This window comes from Anolis sagrei, chromosome 9 (genome assembly GCF_037176765.1).
Source record: "Anolis sagrei isolate rAnoSag1 chromosome 9, rAnoSag1.mat, whole genome shotgun sequence".
NCBI classification, from domain to species: domain Eukaryota; kingdom Metazoa; phylum Chordata; class Lepidosauria; order Squamata; family Dactyloidae; genus Anolis; species Anolis sagrei.
The window spans coordinates 11,051,501-11,066,050 of record NC_090029.1 but is presented as its reverse complement, the minus strand read 5'-3'; the positions used below and the strand labels follow the sequence as shown (position 1 = coordinate 11,066,050).

General features: G+C 42.8%; 1 protein-coding gene across 2 annotated transcripts in view; it reads right to left on the bottom strand.

The window, feature by feature from the left end:
• The window catches only part of SCAPER (S-phase cyclin A associated protein in the ER), a 247,483-nt gene that overhangs the window by 161,763 nt on the left and 71,170 nt on the right, over nucleotides 1-14,550 (bottom strand). For both annotated transcript variants that reach the window (XM_067471273.1, XM_067471274.1), the window contains 3 exons: nucleotides 13,819-13,971; nucleotides 11,510-11,617; nucleotides 328-464 (listed from right to left, as the gene is read on the bottom strand). In XM_067471273.1, coding sequence (XP_067327374.1) covers nucleotides 328-464; nucleotides 11,510-11,617; nucleotides 13,819-13,971 — 398 coding nt within the window. The remainder of the gene's footprint in view (nucleotides 1-327; nucleotides 465-11,509; nucleotides 11,618-13,818; nucleotides 13,972-14,550) is intronic.

Below are 14,550 nucleotides of genomic sequence, written 5' to 3'. Positions count from 1 at the left end.
GCGCAGAAGAAAAATAGGCCTGGTTTACACATACTTAAACATAGCATTGTATGCGAGGAGAGGCTACAGTTTTGGCAGGGCCCTGGCATCCAATTACGAGGAAAGCTCTTAACAGGTGAAAGCAAGGGCTGCGGATCGATATTCGGTTTTCTTCCTCAATCAGAGAAAGTGGCCATAAATTAGACTCATCAGTGTTATTTTCAAGATGTTCCTGAAGCAAATAACTTCCAACACTTTTTTTAAAAAATACCATTTTTTGAAGGACAGAAAGAAAGAAAAACCCACCTTACCCTTATATAAACAAAACTAGAGAGAAAATGGCCATACCTCGAGTTCATCCGTGCTTTGAGTTTCTTTGCTTTCTTTTTTGTCTTCTGCCTCTCCTCGCTGTCTTTTAAAGGCTCTGTTGGTACCAAACTTTCTACTAAAATATCCACAATGTACTTCTTTAACGACAAGTGTTCCTACAGAAAGGAAAGGGACAAAGGTTAGCACAGAAAATATTGTATCTGGCTCAGGGAAAAAAAGATCTTGCTTTATTTTAAGGCCATCTCCATACAACTGTTAATTCCATACATTGATTACGCAAAGGGTAAATAAATAGGTTGCTGTGAGTTTTCCGGACTGTTTGGCCATGTTCCAGAAAGGCCAGAGCTGGTAAATCACCAGCAATTATAAGATCTATCAACCGAAAGGTTGCAAGTTTGAAGCCCTGGGTCAGTGTGAGCGGCTGACCGTCAGCCCTGCTCACTGTTTACCTAAGCAGTTCAAAAATGGCTTTAGCTGTTATTAGAGAAATTAGGTACTACTAAAAGTGGGGGAGGTGTCTTACAACGCCATAAAGAAAAAGAAGATCAGAAAAATGATGGAATAATAATAATAATAATAATAATAATAATAATAAGCCTTTATTTATACCCCGCTAACATCTCCCGAAGGACTCGGTGAGGCTTACAAGAGGCCAAGGCCCAACACATCAATAAAACAACAGCATAACAAATACAACAATAAAACTCATAAACAAGCAATAAACATCAAACAATAGCAATAAACATTATGAATAAGTCCTGATGGCTCTTTGTCATAGAGGATGGAGCGAATCAAGAAATATAAAAGGCACTGAGGACTATTTCAGCCCAAAAAGTCAGCTATCCAGAGAAGCTATGACCACCACCAATGACTGATCTGGACCAAACTTGGCACACAGAACCCTCATGACTAATTGAACCTACTGGAGAGATGTGAGGGGACTAACCCACCATGGTGGGAGCTGTAGTTTATCCTGCAACCAGAGATCACAGTGAACCCTACCCATGACGCATCTTGAGTAGTGGTTCCCAACCTTTGGGTCTCCAGGTGTTTTGGGCTTCAGCTCCCGCAGTTCCTAACAGCTGGGATTTCTGGGAGTTGAAGTCCAAAACATCTGGAGGCTCAAATGTTAGAACCACTGAGCAAACTTGACCAACAAGACAAACTTTAAGCACTGATGGAGTTTCAGGAGGTTACCTGGAATGATGTGAGTTGTAATTGTTGGCTATGGAACTCCCTCCCCAGGGGTATTAGATCGACCCCCTCCCTCCTGACTTTCCAAAAAAAAGGTAAAGACCTGACTCTTTGAGCAAGCTTTTGAGAATGCAGCGGAATAAATAACACGGAACTATGAATGATGAACATGGAATGGCCAGATGATGTTACTGGATAACATTTTTAACAGGATGACACCCATGATTATATGCTTTAACGGTTTTATTTATGTTATTTATGGAAAATAAAGTAATGAGAAAGTGTTGGTTTCTAATAAATGTAACGTCTTTCTGCTTGTGGGTAAACAGTATTTCTTGCTGTTTCTTTGTCAGTGTTGATGTGGAGAGTGTCTGGTTTGCCTACTCTGGAACATGCAACATATCACTGTCCTACTTTAGGGGCCCCTTTCAAATCTAGGATACTGCATCTGTCATATACATATGTGTGTGTGTGTGTGTGAATGGCTGGATGGCCCTCTGTCAGAAGGGCTTTCATTATGTTATCTTCCCCTGGTGAAAGGAGTTTGACTGGATGGCCTTAATGCAGCATTTCTCAACCTGGGAAATGAAGACCCGGGGGTGGGGGGGGGGGGGGTACTATATCTGTCATAAACATAAGTGTGTGAATCATATATATGTATCTATATCTATAGCTGGATGGCTCTTTGTCGGGAGGGCTTTATGTTTTCTTGCTATGGTGAAGGGAGTTGGACTGGGTGGCCTTAAGGCAGCATTTCTCAATCTGGGGTTTGGGACCCCTGGGGGAGGAATTGCGAGGGGGTGTCAGAAGGTTCACCCTCTCTGAAAACAAAGTATTTTCTGTTGGTCATGAGGGTTCTGTGTGGGAGGTTTGGCCCAATTCTGTCGTTGGTGGGGTTCAGAATGCTCCTTGATTGTAGGTGAACTATAAATCCTAGTAACTACAACTCCCAAATGTCAAGGTCTATTTCCCCCAAACTCCATCTGTGTTTATATAAATAATAAATAAATAAATAAATAAATAAATAATTATATTTGGGCATATTGAATATTCGTGCCAAGTGTGGTCCAGATCCATCATTGTTTGAGTCCACAGTGATCTCTAGATGTAGGTGCACTACAACTCCAAAATGCTCTGTGATTGTAGGTGAACTACAAATCCCATGAACTACAACTCCCAGATGTCAATATTCTATTTTCCCCAAACTCCACCAGTGTTCACATTTGGGCATATTGAGTATTTGTGTAGAGTGTGGTCCAGATCCATCACAGTGCTCTCTGGATGTAGGTGAACTACAACTCCCAAACTCAAGGTCAATGCCCACCAAACCCTTCTAGTGTTTTCTGCTGGTGAGAGGAGTCCTATGTGCCAAGTTTGGTTCAATTCCATCGTTGGTGGAGTTCAGAATGTACTTTGATTATAGGTGAACTATAAATCCCAGCAACTACAACTCCCAAATGACAAAATCATAATTTTTGAGTGATGGTCACTCCTTGTGTTGTGAGACGTTTTGTTGCCAAATTTGGTGTGATTTCGTTCATTGGTTCTTTTGTTTTTAAGGTACTCATTACGCACAGAGCATTTTTATATATATAGACAATAATAATAATAATAATAATAATAATAATATATTCAAATAACCCAGGTAACAAGAAGAAGAAGAATTGGGACAGATCGATGCAGACAAGAAAGCTGTACAAGTCTTGGAGTTAATGCCCATGGCTTGAGACGTCAGAAAGCTAGAAACCAAAATGGCCTCCAGAACGATGCTATTTACCTCCTTCCCCAACCCAGGAACCCACTCTTCTCGAATACATGTCTTCAAAGGCAGGTTATTGTTAAATATAAGGTGACACCACACCCCCACACCCCCCGCTCCCTCCCCAATACTCAGTGGTGAAAGATGAATCACTCTCCTTATGAGGTGAGAATTGTGAATGGGCCACTCCTCCAATAGCCTCCTTGATCTAACCTGCAACCTGATAGACATCTCTGACAGAACGATAAGGACTCAGCACACACATCCATTCATCTCCCTGCATCGTCGGGGTGAAAGAGGCCTCCTCCGCTTTGGGTAACATGACATGGGAGGGCCGCAAAGCGCACTGTGCGCTCCAAGGTCTTGGACGCAGGGACAAAAACGGCAGTTCTCAGCTGTCTCGGCTTTCAGATTAATCTCAAGCTTCGTTGGTCTCAATGAGAAGCAGAGTAATAACACGTCCCGTCACAAGCAAGCGTCACTTCTTCAAAGGACCGATCAAAGTGGAGGATTACCCGAGTTGGCAGAGCTAATATCTAATGTGTGGAAGAGAAGCGGCGAAAAGGGATGCACAAGCAAAGGATTGAATGTCGACATCACACTACTCAGCAGTTACCATTCCCGGCTACAAGCCATTGCCTATCATTTTCAGCTATGTGTCTAACGTTTGCTGGCAATAAGGACATTTAAATATATATATACCTAGCTTATGTATTTAGAGTGTCAGAAGCAAATTGAGAGTACAGTTAAAATGTATTTAAAACACAAAGAAAGTTAAAAACTTGGCATTTTGCTAAATTTCCTTTGAGCAGAAGCTGAACACTTGGAGTTCCTCTGGTGTTGCTGTGAGAAGGTCCTCCATTGTGCATGTGGCAGGGCTCAGGCTGCATTGTAGTAAATGGTCTTTGGTTTGCTCTTCTCCTCACTCTCATGTCGTGGACTCCACTTTGAAGCCCCATTTCTTAAGATTGGCTCTGCGTCTCACGGTGTCAGAGCGCAGCCTGTTCAGTGCCTTCCTTCCAAGTTGCCCTGCCTTCTGTCTGCCCGGGAGGGAGTTTCTCATCCGGCCTCAGCCACTTATTATTATTGTTGTTGTTGTTATTGTTATTATTGTTATTATTATTATTATTATTATTATTATATTTTTATTATTTTGTTTTTATTATTTATTATTATTTATTTTATCATTATTTTATTTTTATTTATAGAATTATAGAATCAAAGAGTTGAAAGAGACCTCATGGGCCATCCAGTCCAACCCCCTGCCAAGAAGCAGGAATATTGCATTCAAATCACCCCTGACAGATGGCCATCCAGCCTCTGTTTAAAAGCTTCCAAAAAAGGAGCCTCCACCACACTCGGGGCAGAGAGTTCCACTGCTGAACGGCTCTCACAGTCAGGAAGTTCTTCCTCATGTTCAGATGGAATCTCCTCTCTTGTAGTTTGAAGCCATTGTTTCGCATCCTAGTCTCCAGGGAAGCAGAAAACAAGCTTGCTCCCTCCTCCCTGTGGCTTCCTCTCACATATTTACACATGGCTATCATATCTCCTCTCAGCCTTCTCTTCTTCAGGCTAAACATGCCCAGCTCCTTAAGCTCCTCCTCATAGGGCTTGTTCTCCAGACCCTTTATCATTTTAGTCACCCTCCTCTGGACACATTCCAGCTTGTCAATATCTCTCTTGAATTGTGGTGCCCAGAATTGGACACAATATTCCAGATGTGGTCTAACCAAAGCAGAATAGAGGGGTAGCATTACTTCCTTAGATCTAGACACTATGCTCCCATTGATGCAGGCCAAAATCCCATTGGCTTTTTTTGCCGCCACATCACATTGTTGGCTCATGTTTAACTTGTTGTCCACGAGGACTCCCAAGATCTTTTTCACACGTACTGCTCTCAAGCCAGGCATTGTCCCCCATTCTGTATCTTTGCATTTCATTTTTTCTGCCAAAGTGGAGTATCTTGCATTTGTCACTGTTGAACTTCATTTTGTTAGTTTTGGCCCATCTCTCTAATCTGTCAAGATCGTTTTGAATTCTGTTCCTGTCCTCTGGACTATTGACTATCCCTCCCAATTTGGTGTCGTCTGCAAACTTGATGATCATGCCTTCTAGCCCTTCATCTAAGTCATTAATAAAGATGTTGAACAGGACCGGGCCCAGGACGGAACCCTGCGGCACTCCACTTGTCACTTCTTTCCAAGATGAAGAGGAAGCATTAGTGAGCACTCTCTGTGTTCGTCCACTTAACCAATTACAGATCCACCTCACCGTAGTTTTGCCTAGCCCACATTGGACTAGTTTCCTAGCCCTAATTTAAAGGGGTCCCATAAACAGAAGAAGAGCTGCTAAACCAGAACTTGAGTGTCTCCCTCCCAAACCTCAGAACCTTTTCCCTCTAAAGAAAAAAATAAAGTCAAGAGGCCATCATTGCAAGTTTCTCCTGGAAACTTCACTACGTTCAAGCAATTGAAGAATTAGGGAGGGGAGTAGTCTGATATGAGAAACAGACATGTCAAAGGCTTCAGTACATATAATCCTCTATCTTGAAGGCCTTTGGATTAAATGTTGTTTGTTTTCGCAATGTAAATGTTTAGAGTAGCAAGAGATAATGCCGAATGTTTGTATAAACACTGGCCGCTGCGGTTTATAATTTTGTAGCAGCGCTGGTCGGCTTCCATAGTACACAGAACACCTGCGGATGAAGGACAAACCAAAGACCTCTCTCACAAATCAAGGAGCTCTGAGGTGCTCCAAATCCAGGCCAAATGAAGCACTTTTATGCATATTGCTAAATGGTCAATGGGATGCTGAAGCACATTAAAAACCTTGAATTTGATGCTTTTCTTTGACGGATTCTCCCTTAGAAATGTCATCACAGCCTTCATTGAAATGAACCTACTAAAACTGGCTTTGATACTACATTTTGAGTTGGAAGAGACCTCATGGGCCATCTAGTCCAACCCCATTCTGCCAAGAACCAGGAAAATTACATTCAAAGCATCCCCGACAGATGGCCATCCAACCTCTGCTTAAAAGTCTCTGCTTCCCTGGAGACGAGGACACGGAACAATGGCTTCCAACTACAAGAAAGGAGATTCCATCTGAACATTAGGAAGAACTTCCTGACTGTGAGAGCCATTCAGCAGTGGAACTCTCTGCCCCAGAGTGTGGTGGAGGCTCCTTCTTTGGAAGTTTTTAAACAGAGGCTGGATGGCCATCTGTCAAGGGTGATTTGAATGCAATATTCCTGCTTTTTGGCCGGGGGTTGGACTGGATGGCCTATGAGGTCTCTTCCAACTCTATGATTCTAACAAGGAGTCTCCACCACACTCTGGAGCAGAGAGTTCCATTGCTGAACAGCTCTCCTTACAGTTAGTGGCCATCCAGCCTCTGTTTAAAAGCTTCCAAAGAAGGAGCCTCCACCACACTTCGGGGCAGAGAGTTCCACTGCTGAACGGCTCTCACAGTCAGGAAGTTCTTCTTCATGTTCAGGTGGAATCTCCTTTCCTGTAGTTTGAAGCCATTGCTCCACATCCTAGTCTCCAGGGAAGCAGAAAACAAGCCTGTTCCCTCCTTCCTATGACTTCCCCTCACATCTTGATTCATGGCCCTCATCATGTCTCCCCTCAGCCTTCTCTTCTTCAGGCTAAACATGCCCAGCTCTTTAATCCACTCCTCATAGGGCTTGTTCTCCAGATCCTTGATCCTTTTAGTCGCCCTTCTCCGGACACTTTCCAGCTTGTCAATATCTCCCTTCAATTGTGGTGCCCATAATTGGGCACCGTATTCCAGATGTGGTCTAACCAATTGAGAGGGAGCAGGACTTCCCTGGACCTAGGCACTGGACTCCTGTTGAGGGCAAGATCCCATTGGCTTTTTTTGCCGCTGCATCACATTGTTGGCTCATGTTTAACTTGTTGTCCATGAGGACTTCAAGATCTTTTTACACATATTGCTGTCAAGCCAGGCATCCCCCATTCTGTATCTTTGTCCAAACCCTGTCCAAAACTCTGTCTGTCTGAATTTGGAAGTCTCAGAGTACCTTGCCGTGTTCATTCTCTGTAACTCTTTCCGGCTTGTGATCCCACCAGTTCTTCGTCGCAGGCAGGTGGTGTTTGTGGCACAAGTTCCAATGAATCATCTGAGCAATGGTGTTGTGCCTCTGCTTGGAGTCTGACTGCGCCATCTTCTTGCAAAAGCTCAGGATGTGATCTATTGTTTCATCTGCTTCCTTGCAGAGTCTACACTTGGGATCTGTTGTCGACTTTTTAATTTTGGCTTTGATGACATTGGTTCGAATGACTTGTTCTTGGCTTGCCAGAATCAGGCCCTCCTTTGTCTCCTTTATCAGAGTCCCATTTGGGAGCCACAGCCATGTTTTTTCTTTGTCAATTTGGCTCTCCATTTTTCCCAGGAACTGTCCATGGAGAGAGAGCTTTCTTTTGCCAGTTTTCTCTTCTGCTCTGGATTGCATTTTTACGGTATTCCCTCTTTGTCTTTTGCACTTGAAGCAGTTTTCTACTCTTGATTTCCCTCAATGTTGGTTCGTGACTGCCTTTCACATCATCTGCCAGGGCATGTTTCTCTTCTTCTACCATTTGTTTCCCTTGCAGAAGCCCTCTTCTCTCTGCCTCCTGATTTTTTGGGCAGGTCAAGACTGTCGACATCACTATGTGAGTGTAGTGAGTAGTGGATTGTCATCAGTTTTCTTGTTTTTCTGTCTAGATCATCCAGCTCTGCTTGTGTCCAGTTCACAATCCCAGCAGTGTATCTAATGACGGGGATGGCCCAGGGATTGAGAGCCTTAATTGGATTTCCACCCTTTTAATTTGCTATTATTATTATTATTATTATTATTATTATTATTATTATCTGAAACACAACAAGATGAGTCCACAGCAGACACTCTGCTGGCTGTTGTATTGGATCACACGTCGGACCCTTCCCAAGTGTCTAGGACTGTGTGATGTATCAGCGAATAATGTGTGCAGATCTCATTAAGGTGGTCTTCTGCAGCTGGCAGATGGTAATTTTGTCAGTGCCGATTGTGTTTAAGTGCAGGCCAAGGTCTTTAGGCACTGCACCCAGTGTGCCGATTACCACTGGGACCACCTTTACTGGTTTGTGCCAGAGTCTTTGCACTTCGATTTTTAAATCCTCATATCGTGTCAGCTTTTCCAGTTGTTTCTCTTCAATCCTGCTGTCGCCTGGGATTGCAACATCAATGATCCATACTTTGTTTTTTAACACAATTGTGAGGTCAGGACTATTATGCTCCAAAACTCTGTCAGTCTGAATTTGGAAGTCCCAGAGTAGCTTGACGTGTTCATTCTCTGTAACTTTTTACAGCTTATGATCCCACCAGTTCTTTGTCGCAGGCAGTTGGTGTTTGTGGCACAAGTTCCAATGAATCATCTGAGCAACGGTGTTGTGCCTCTGCTTGTGGTCTGTCTGCACGATCTTCTTGCAGCAGCTGAGGATGGGATCTATTGTTTCATCTGCTTCCTTGCAGAGTCTACACTTGGAATGTGTTGTCGACTTTTCAATTCTGGCTTTGATGGCACTGGTTCGAATGGCTTGCTCTTGGCCTGCCAGAATCAGGCCCTCCTTCGTCTCCTTTTTCAAAGTTCTGTTTGTGAGCCACAGCCATGTTTTTTCCTTGTCAATCTTGTTCTCAATTTTTCTCAGGAACTGTCCATGGAGAACCTCCTTTTGACAGTTTTCTCTTCTACTCTGCATTGTATTTTTATGGTATTCCTTTTTTGTGGCACAAGTTCCAATGAATCATCTGAGCAACGGTGTTGTGCCTCTGCTTGTCGTCTCTCTGCGTGATCTTCTTGCAGCAGCTGAGGATGTGATCTATTGCTTCATCTGCTTCCTTGCAGAGTCTACACTTGGGATCAGTTGTCGACTTTTCAATTCTGGCTTTGATGGCATTGGTTCTAATGTCTTGTTCTTGGGCTGCCAGAATCAGGCCCTCCGTCTCCATTATTATTATTATTATTATTATTATTACTATTATTATTACTATTATTATTATTATTATTATTATTATTATTATTATTATTATTTCTTGTGTGTCTTCAAGTTGTTTCAGACTTATAGCGACCCTACGGTGAAACTATCACAGGGTGTTTCTCTTTTCTCATTAAACTAACACAAGTAAACGGTTAAATTAAGACTCTATGATGATACCAACTTGGTAAGCCTCAAATGCTGAATTCCGCCCCTGAAAACTGGTGTTGATCAAGACAAAAATCCCAATAACAGCCTCCTTCGGTTGAACTTACTATCATTTCTTACCAGACCGCTATTATTCCTATTGAGTTTAACACTCACAAAAAAGAAAAAAAAAGTGTCAAAGATCAAGTGTATGTTATTTGAAGTGTCAAGCGCAAAAGGGGAAAGGTGAAATTTCATTGGGTCAGAGGTGGTATAAATAAAGTCCTATATGTCAAAGAAGAAGGATCATTTAACATGGAGGCATCAGAGGTGGCAAGCAATAACTTTAAGTAGGACGAGCGCGTTCACCTAAGGGTACCTTCATTGATTAAAAATAAAATGGAACCCGTGGTTAAAAAATCAACTATGGTTATTGTCTTATAGAGGCATAATTTATTTCTGTGTTTTGAAATTTTGCCCACATAGGACATGCATTTTACTTCTAGATCAGTGTTTCTCAACCTTCCAAATGCCACAACCCATTAACACAGTTCCTGATGTTGTGGTGACCCCCAACCATAACATTATTTTTGTTGCTACTTCATAACTGTAATTTTGCTACTGTTATGAATCGTAATGTAAATACCTGATCTGCAGGATGTACTTTCATTCACTGGATCAAAGTTGGCACAAATACCCGATATGCCCAAATTTGGATACTGGTGGGGTTGGGAGAGGAATAGAGTTTGTAATTTGGGAGTTGTAGTTGCTGGGATTTATAGTTCACTTCCAATCAAAGAGCATTCTGAACTCCACCGGTGATGGAATTGAACCAAACATGGCACACAGGACTCCCATGAGCAACAGAAAATACTGGAAGGGTTTGGTGGGCATTGAACTTGAGTTTGGGAGTTGTAGTTCACCTACATCCAGAGAGCACTGTGGACTCAAAGAATGATGGAACTGGACCAAACTTGGCACAAATACTCAATATGCCTAATGTGAACACTGGTAGAGTTTGGGGTAAATAGACCATGACATTTGGGATTTGTGATTGTTAGGATTTATAGCTCACCTACAATCAAAGAGCATTCTGAACTCACCAGTGATGGAACTGAACAAACTTGACACACAGAACTCCCATGACCAACAGAAAATACTGGAAGGGTTTGGTGGGCATTGACCTTGAGTTTGGGAGTTGTAGTTCACTTCCATCCAGAGAGAACTGTGGACTCAAACAATGATGGATCGGGACCCAACTCAGCATAAATACTCAATATGTCCAAATGTGAACACTGGTGGAGTTTGGGGAAAATGGACCATGACATTTGGGAGTTGTGATTGTTGGGATTTATAGCTCACCTCCAATCAAAGAGCATTCTGAACTCACCAGTGATGGAATCGTACCAAACTTGGCACACGGAACTCCCACGACCAACAGAAAATACTGGAAGGGTTTGGTGGGCATTGACCTTGAGTTTGGGAGTTGTAGTTCACTTCCATCCAGAGAGAACTGTGGACTCAAACAATTTTGGATCGGGACCAAACTTGGCACGAATACTCAATAATATGCCCAAATGTGAACACTGGTGGAGTTTGTAGAAAACCAACCTTGACATTTGGGAGTTGTAGTTGCTGGGATTTATAGTTCACTTACAATCAAAGAGCATTCTGAACCCCACCAATGATAGAATTGGGCTAAACCTTCCGCACAGGATTCCCATGACCAACAGAAAATACTGTGTCTTCTGATGGTCTTTGCCACCCCTCTGATACCCCTTGCAACCCCCACCCAGGTTTAGAAACACTGTCTTAGCCATATCAATTCAACTCTACGCATTGACCAAAAACAGAGGATGAATTAAGATAGTATAGCGCTCTGTGGCTATCGGAATATGAACAAAATCCCATGAAATGAAAACTAGGCCACTTCAGTAAGAAGATCCCAATCTCCAGAAGTCCTTTCCAAAACTGGCCTTTTTTTCTCCTCCAGCAAAATAATTTCTCACTGACTCAGAGGGATTTGTTTGGATCCCTCCCACGATACTCTCCAGACGACAGGATACAAAAACCAGGACCTACCACTTCTTCGTCAGAAAGTTCCCGTCCTTGGATGCTGCTGTTTTCTCTCACGGCTTGTTGGTGCTTTTTCCCTTTAATGTGGCTAAAGAGATAGACTTCCGAGGAAATCTGAAAGGAGGGAAACATTTTTTTCCTTTGAGCAAAAGGGGATATAGTACACGCATGGGTAAACTTCACCCCTCCAGGTATTTTGGATTTTAACTCCCACTATTCCTAACAGCTGGTCACAAAGCAAGTTAACTGACAGGTTAACTGTATTTCATCGCATAATAGTTGCACCCCCATGTTTTGGCTGGGAAGATTGGTTTTTTTCTGTTCTTTGTGTAAGAGTCTCAGAGCTATTTGGGAATGATTCCTTGATCCCTTCCTACTTAAAAGTTAGGTTTGAAGGTCAAACTTGCCTATGCCTTTCCTTCGCACAAGTTAACTGATAGGTAAACTGTATTTCATTGCATAATAGTCGCACCCCCATTTTTTGGCTGGGAAGATTGGTTTTTTTCTGTTCTTTGCGCAAGAGTCGCAGAGCTATTTGGGACTGATTCCTTGATCCTTTCCTACTTAAAAGTTAGATTTGAAAGTCAAACTTGCCTATGCCTTTCCTTCGCACAAGTTAACTGATAGGTAAACTGTATTTCATTGCATAATAGTCGCACCCCCATTTTTTGGGTGGCAAGATTGGTATTTTTGTGTTCTTTGTGTAAGAGTCGCAGAGCTATTTGGGAGTGATTCCTTGATCCCTTCCTACTTAAAAGTTAGGTTTGAAGGTCAAACTTGCCTATGCCTTTCCTTTGCACAAGTTAACTGGGAGGTTAACTATTTTTCATCGCATAATAGTCACAACCTCATTTTTTGGGTGGCAAGATTGGTATTTTTTGTGTTCTTTGCGTAGAAGTCGTAGAGCTATTTGGGACTGATTCCTTGATCTCTTCCTACTTAAAAGTTAGGTTTGAAGGTCAAACTTGCCTATGCCTTTCCTTCGCACAAGTTAACTGGCAGGTTAACTATTTTTCATCGCATAATAGTCGCACCCCCATTTTTTGGGTGGCAAGATTGGTATTTTTGTGTTCTTTGCGTAAGAGTCGCAGAACTGTTTGGGACTGATTCTTTGATTCCACCCTACTTAAATGTTAGATTTGAAGGTCTAACGCACCTCTCCCTCCATTTTTTCTCGTCCCACGTGTATCTTTACCATCTCCCTCGCACTGCACACACCTTTCTCTCCTCCTCCCTTGTCCAGTTGGGTTGATCTGCTGAGAGTGGAGGAGAAGTCTTCCTCTCCCCAGTTCTTCCCACCTCTGTTTTTTCCCCACTTTACAGCACCCCTTTCCCACCCTAGTCTTCCCTTTTTTCTAGTTCCTCCCTTCCTACCCCAGTCTTTACTATTCCCAGCCCCTCCCACTTTTCCAGCCCCCTTTATAGACTAGCTTTTCCTAGGTTTCAGCCCTCTTTCCCCTTTCAGGCTTGCCCCTTTTCCCACCACAGTTTCCCACTTTCCCAGCCCCTCTTTCTCATCCAGTCTTTCCCTCTTTCCCAGCCCCCTTTCCCACCTCAACCTTTCCCACTTCTCCACTTGCCCCTCTCCCACTCCAATCTTTCCACCTTTCCAACCCACCTTTTGCATCTCAGTCTCGCTCATTTTACAATCTTCCTATCCCCCATCCCAATCTTTTCCAGGTGTCCCTCTTTCCCACACCATTTTCCCCAGCTTCTCCCAATAATAACAGAGTAAAAATAATAACTGTAATAATAATAATAATAATAATAATAATAAGAGTAAAATAATAAATTCAATAATAATAATAATAATAATAATAATAAAGTAAAATAATAAATCATGTTTTAATCAGAGTTGGACATTCTCATGTTAAACGACAGTCTTATGTAAATATTCAAAAACATTTAACCTGCTGATGCCTCAATTAATGTAATTGTATTGGTATCTATTTTTATTTTTGAAAATAAAAAGTGCTGCCTTTCCCACCCTGCCTTTCCCACTCTCCTTTGCATAAGTTAACTGGCAGGTTAACTGTATTTCATCGCATAATAGTCGCACCCCCATTTTTTGGGTGGCAACATCAGATTAGACTCAAGTCAATACGTTTTCTCAGTTTTTTGTGGTAAACTTAAGTGCCTCGGCTTATACTCAAGTATATACAGTACCTTACCCACCCTGACCTAAAACTACTCTCTTATATTTGAGATGCTGCATTGCATCCACACCTGGCTATCACTGTAAGTGTTTTGCATTCAACCTTCCTAACAAAATGCCTCCATTAATGAAAACTCTCCGAAGGGAATTTCAAGCTTACCACAACATTGCACAACGAGCACTGCTTTTTCCGCTCGTAGGGTGTGAGTTTTGGGGCATAGTCAGTGTTGGCATGCCTTCCGCTGCTTAATTCCGCCGCTTTCTCTTTCCTCTGCTCTATCTGCTCCATATGCCTCCGAATGCTCTCGTCATGCTGAGTACATAGTGGGAAACAAAAGCTCAAAAAGTTACTTGTTGGTACACTGAATACATTCAAATTAGTGAAAAACAGGACTGCAGTATCAGCAATTAGTCTTGCCCGGATTTTCTGTGCTGCCAGGACAAGAAGTGTGGGAGCCTGTGGGTTACTCCCACAGGCTTCATGTCAGCCAAGAGATAGAAGATCTTTCCTGACACAGTGTTGGCTTGAATCATAGAATCATAGAATCAAAGAGTTGGAAGAGACCTCATGGGCCATCCAGTCCAACCCCCTGCCACGTTTTCAGGCTACTCCTAAAGACTGCCAGAGTTGGGGCTTGCCTAATGCCCTTGGGGAGTGAGTTCCAGAGTCGAGGGGCCACCACCGAGAAGGCTCTCTCCCTCGTCCCCACCAATCGCGCTTGCGATGGTGGTGGGAGCGTGAGCAGGGCCTCTCCAGATGATTGACGAGATCGTGTGGGTTCGTACACAGAGATGCAGTCACGCAGGTAGGCGGGTCCCAAACCGTTTAGGGCTTTGTAGGTAAGAACCTGCACCTTGAACTGGGACCGGTAAATGAACAGCAGCCAATGCA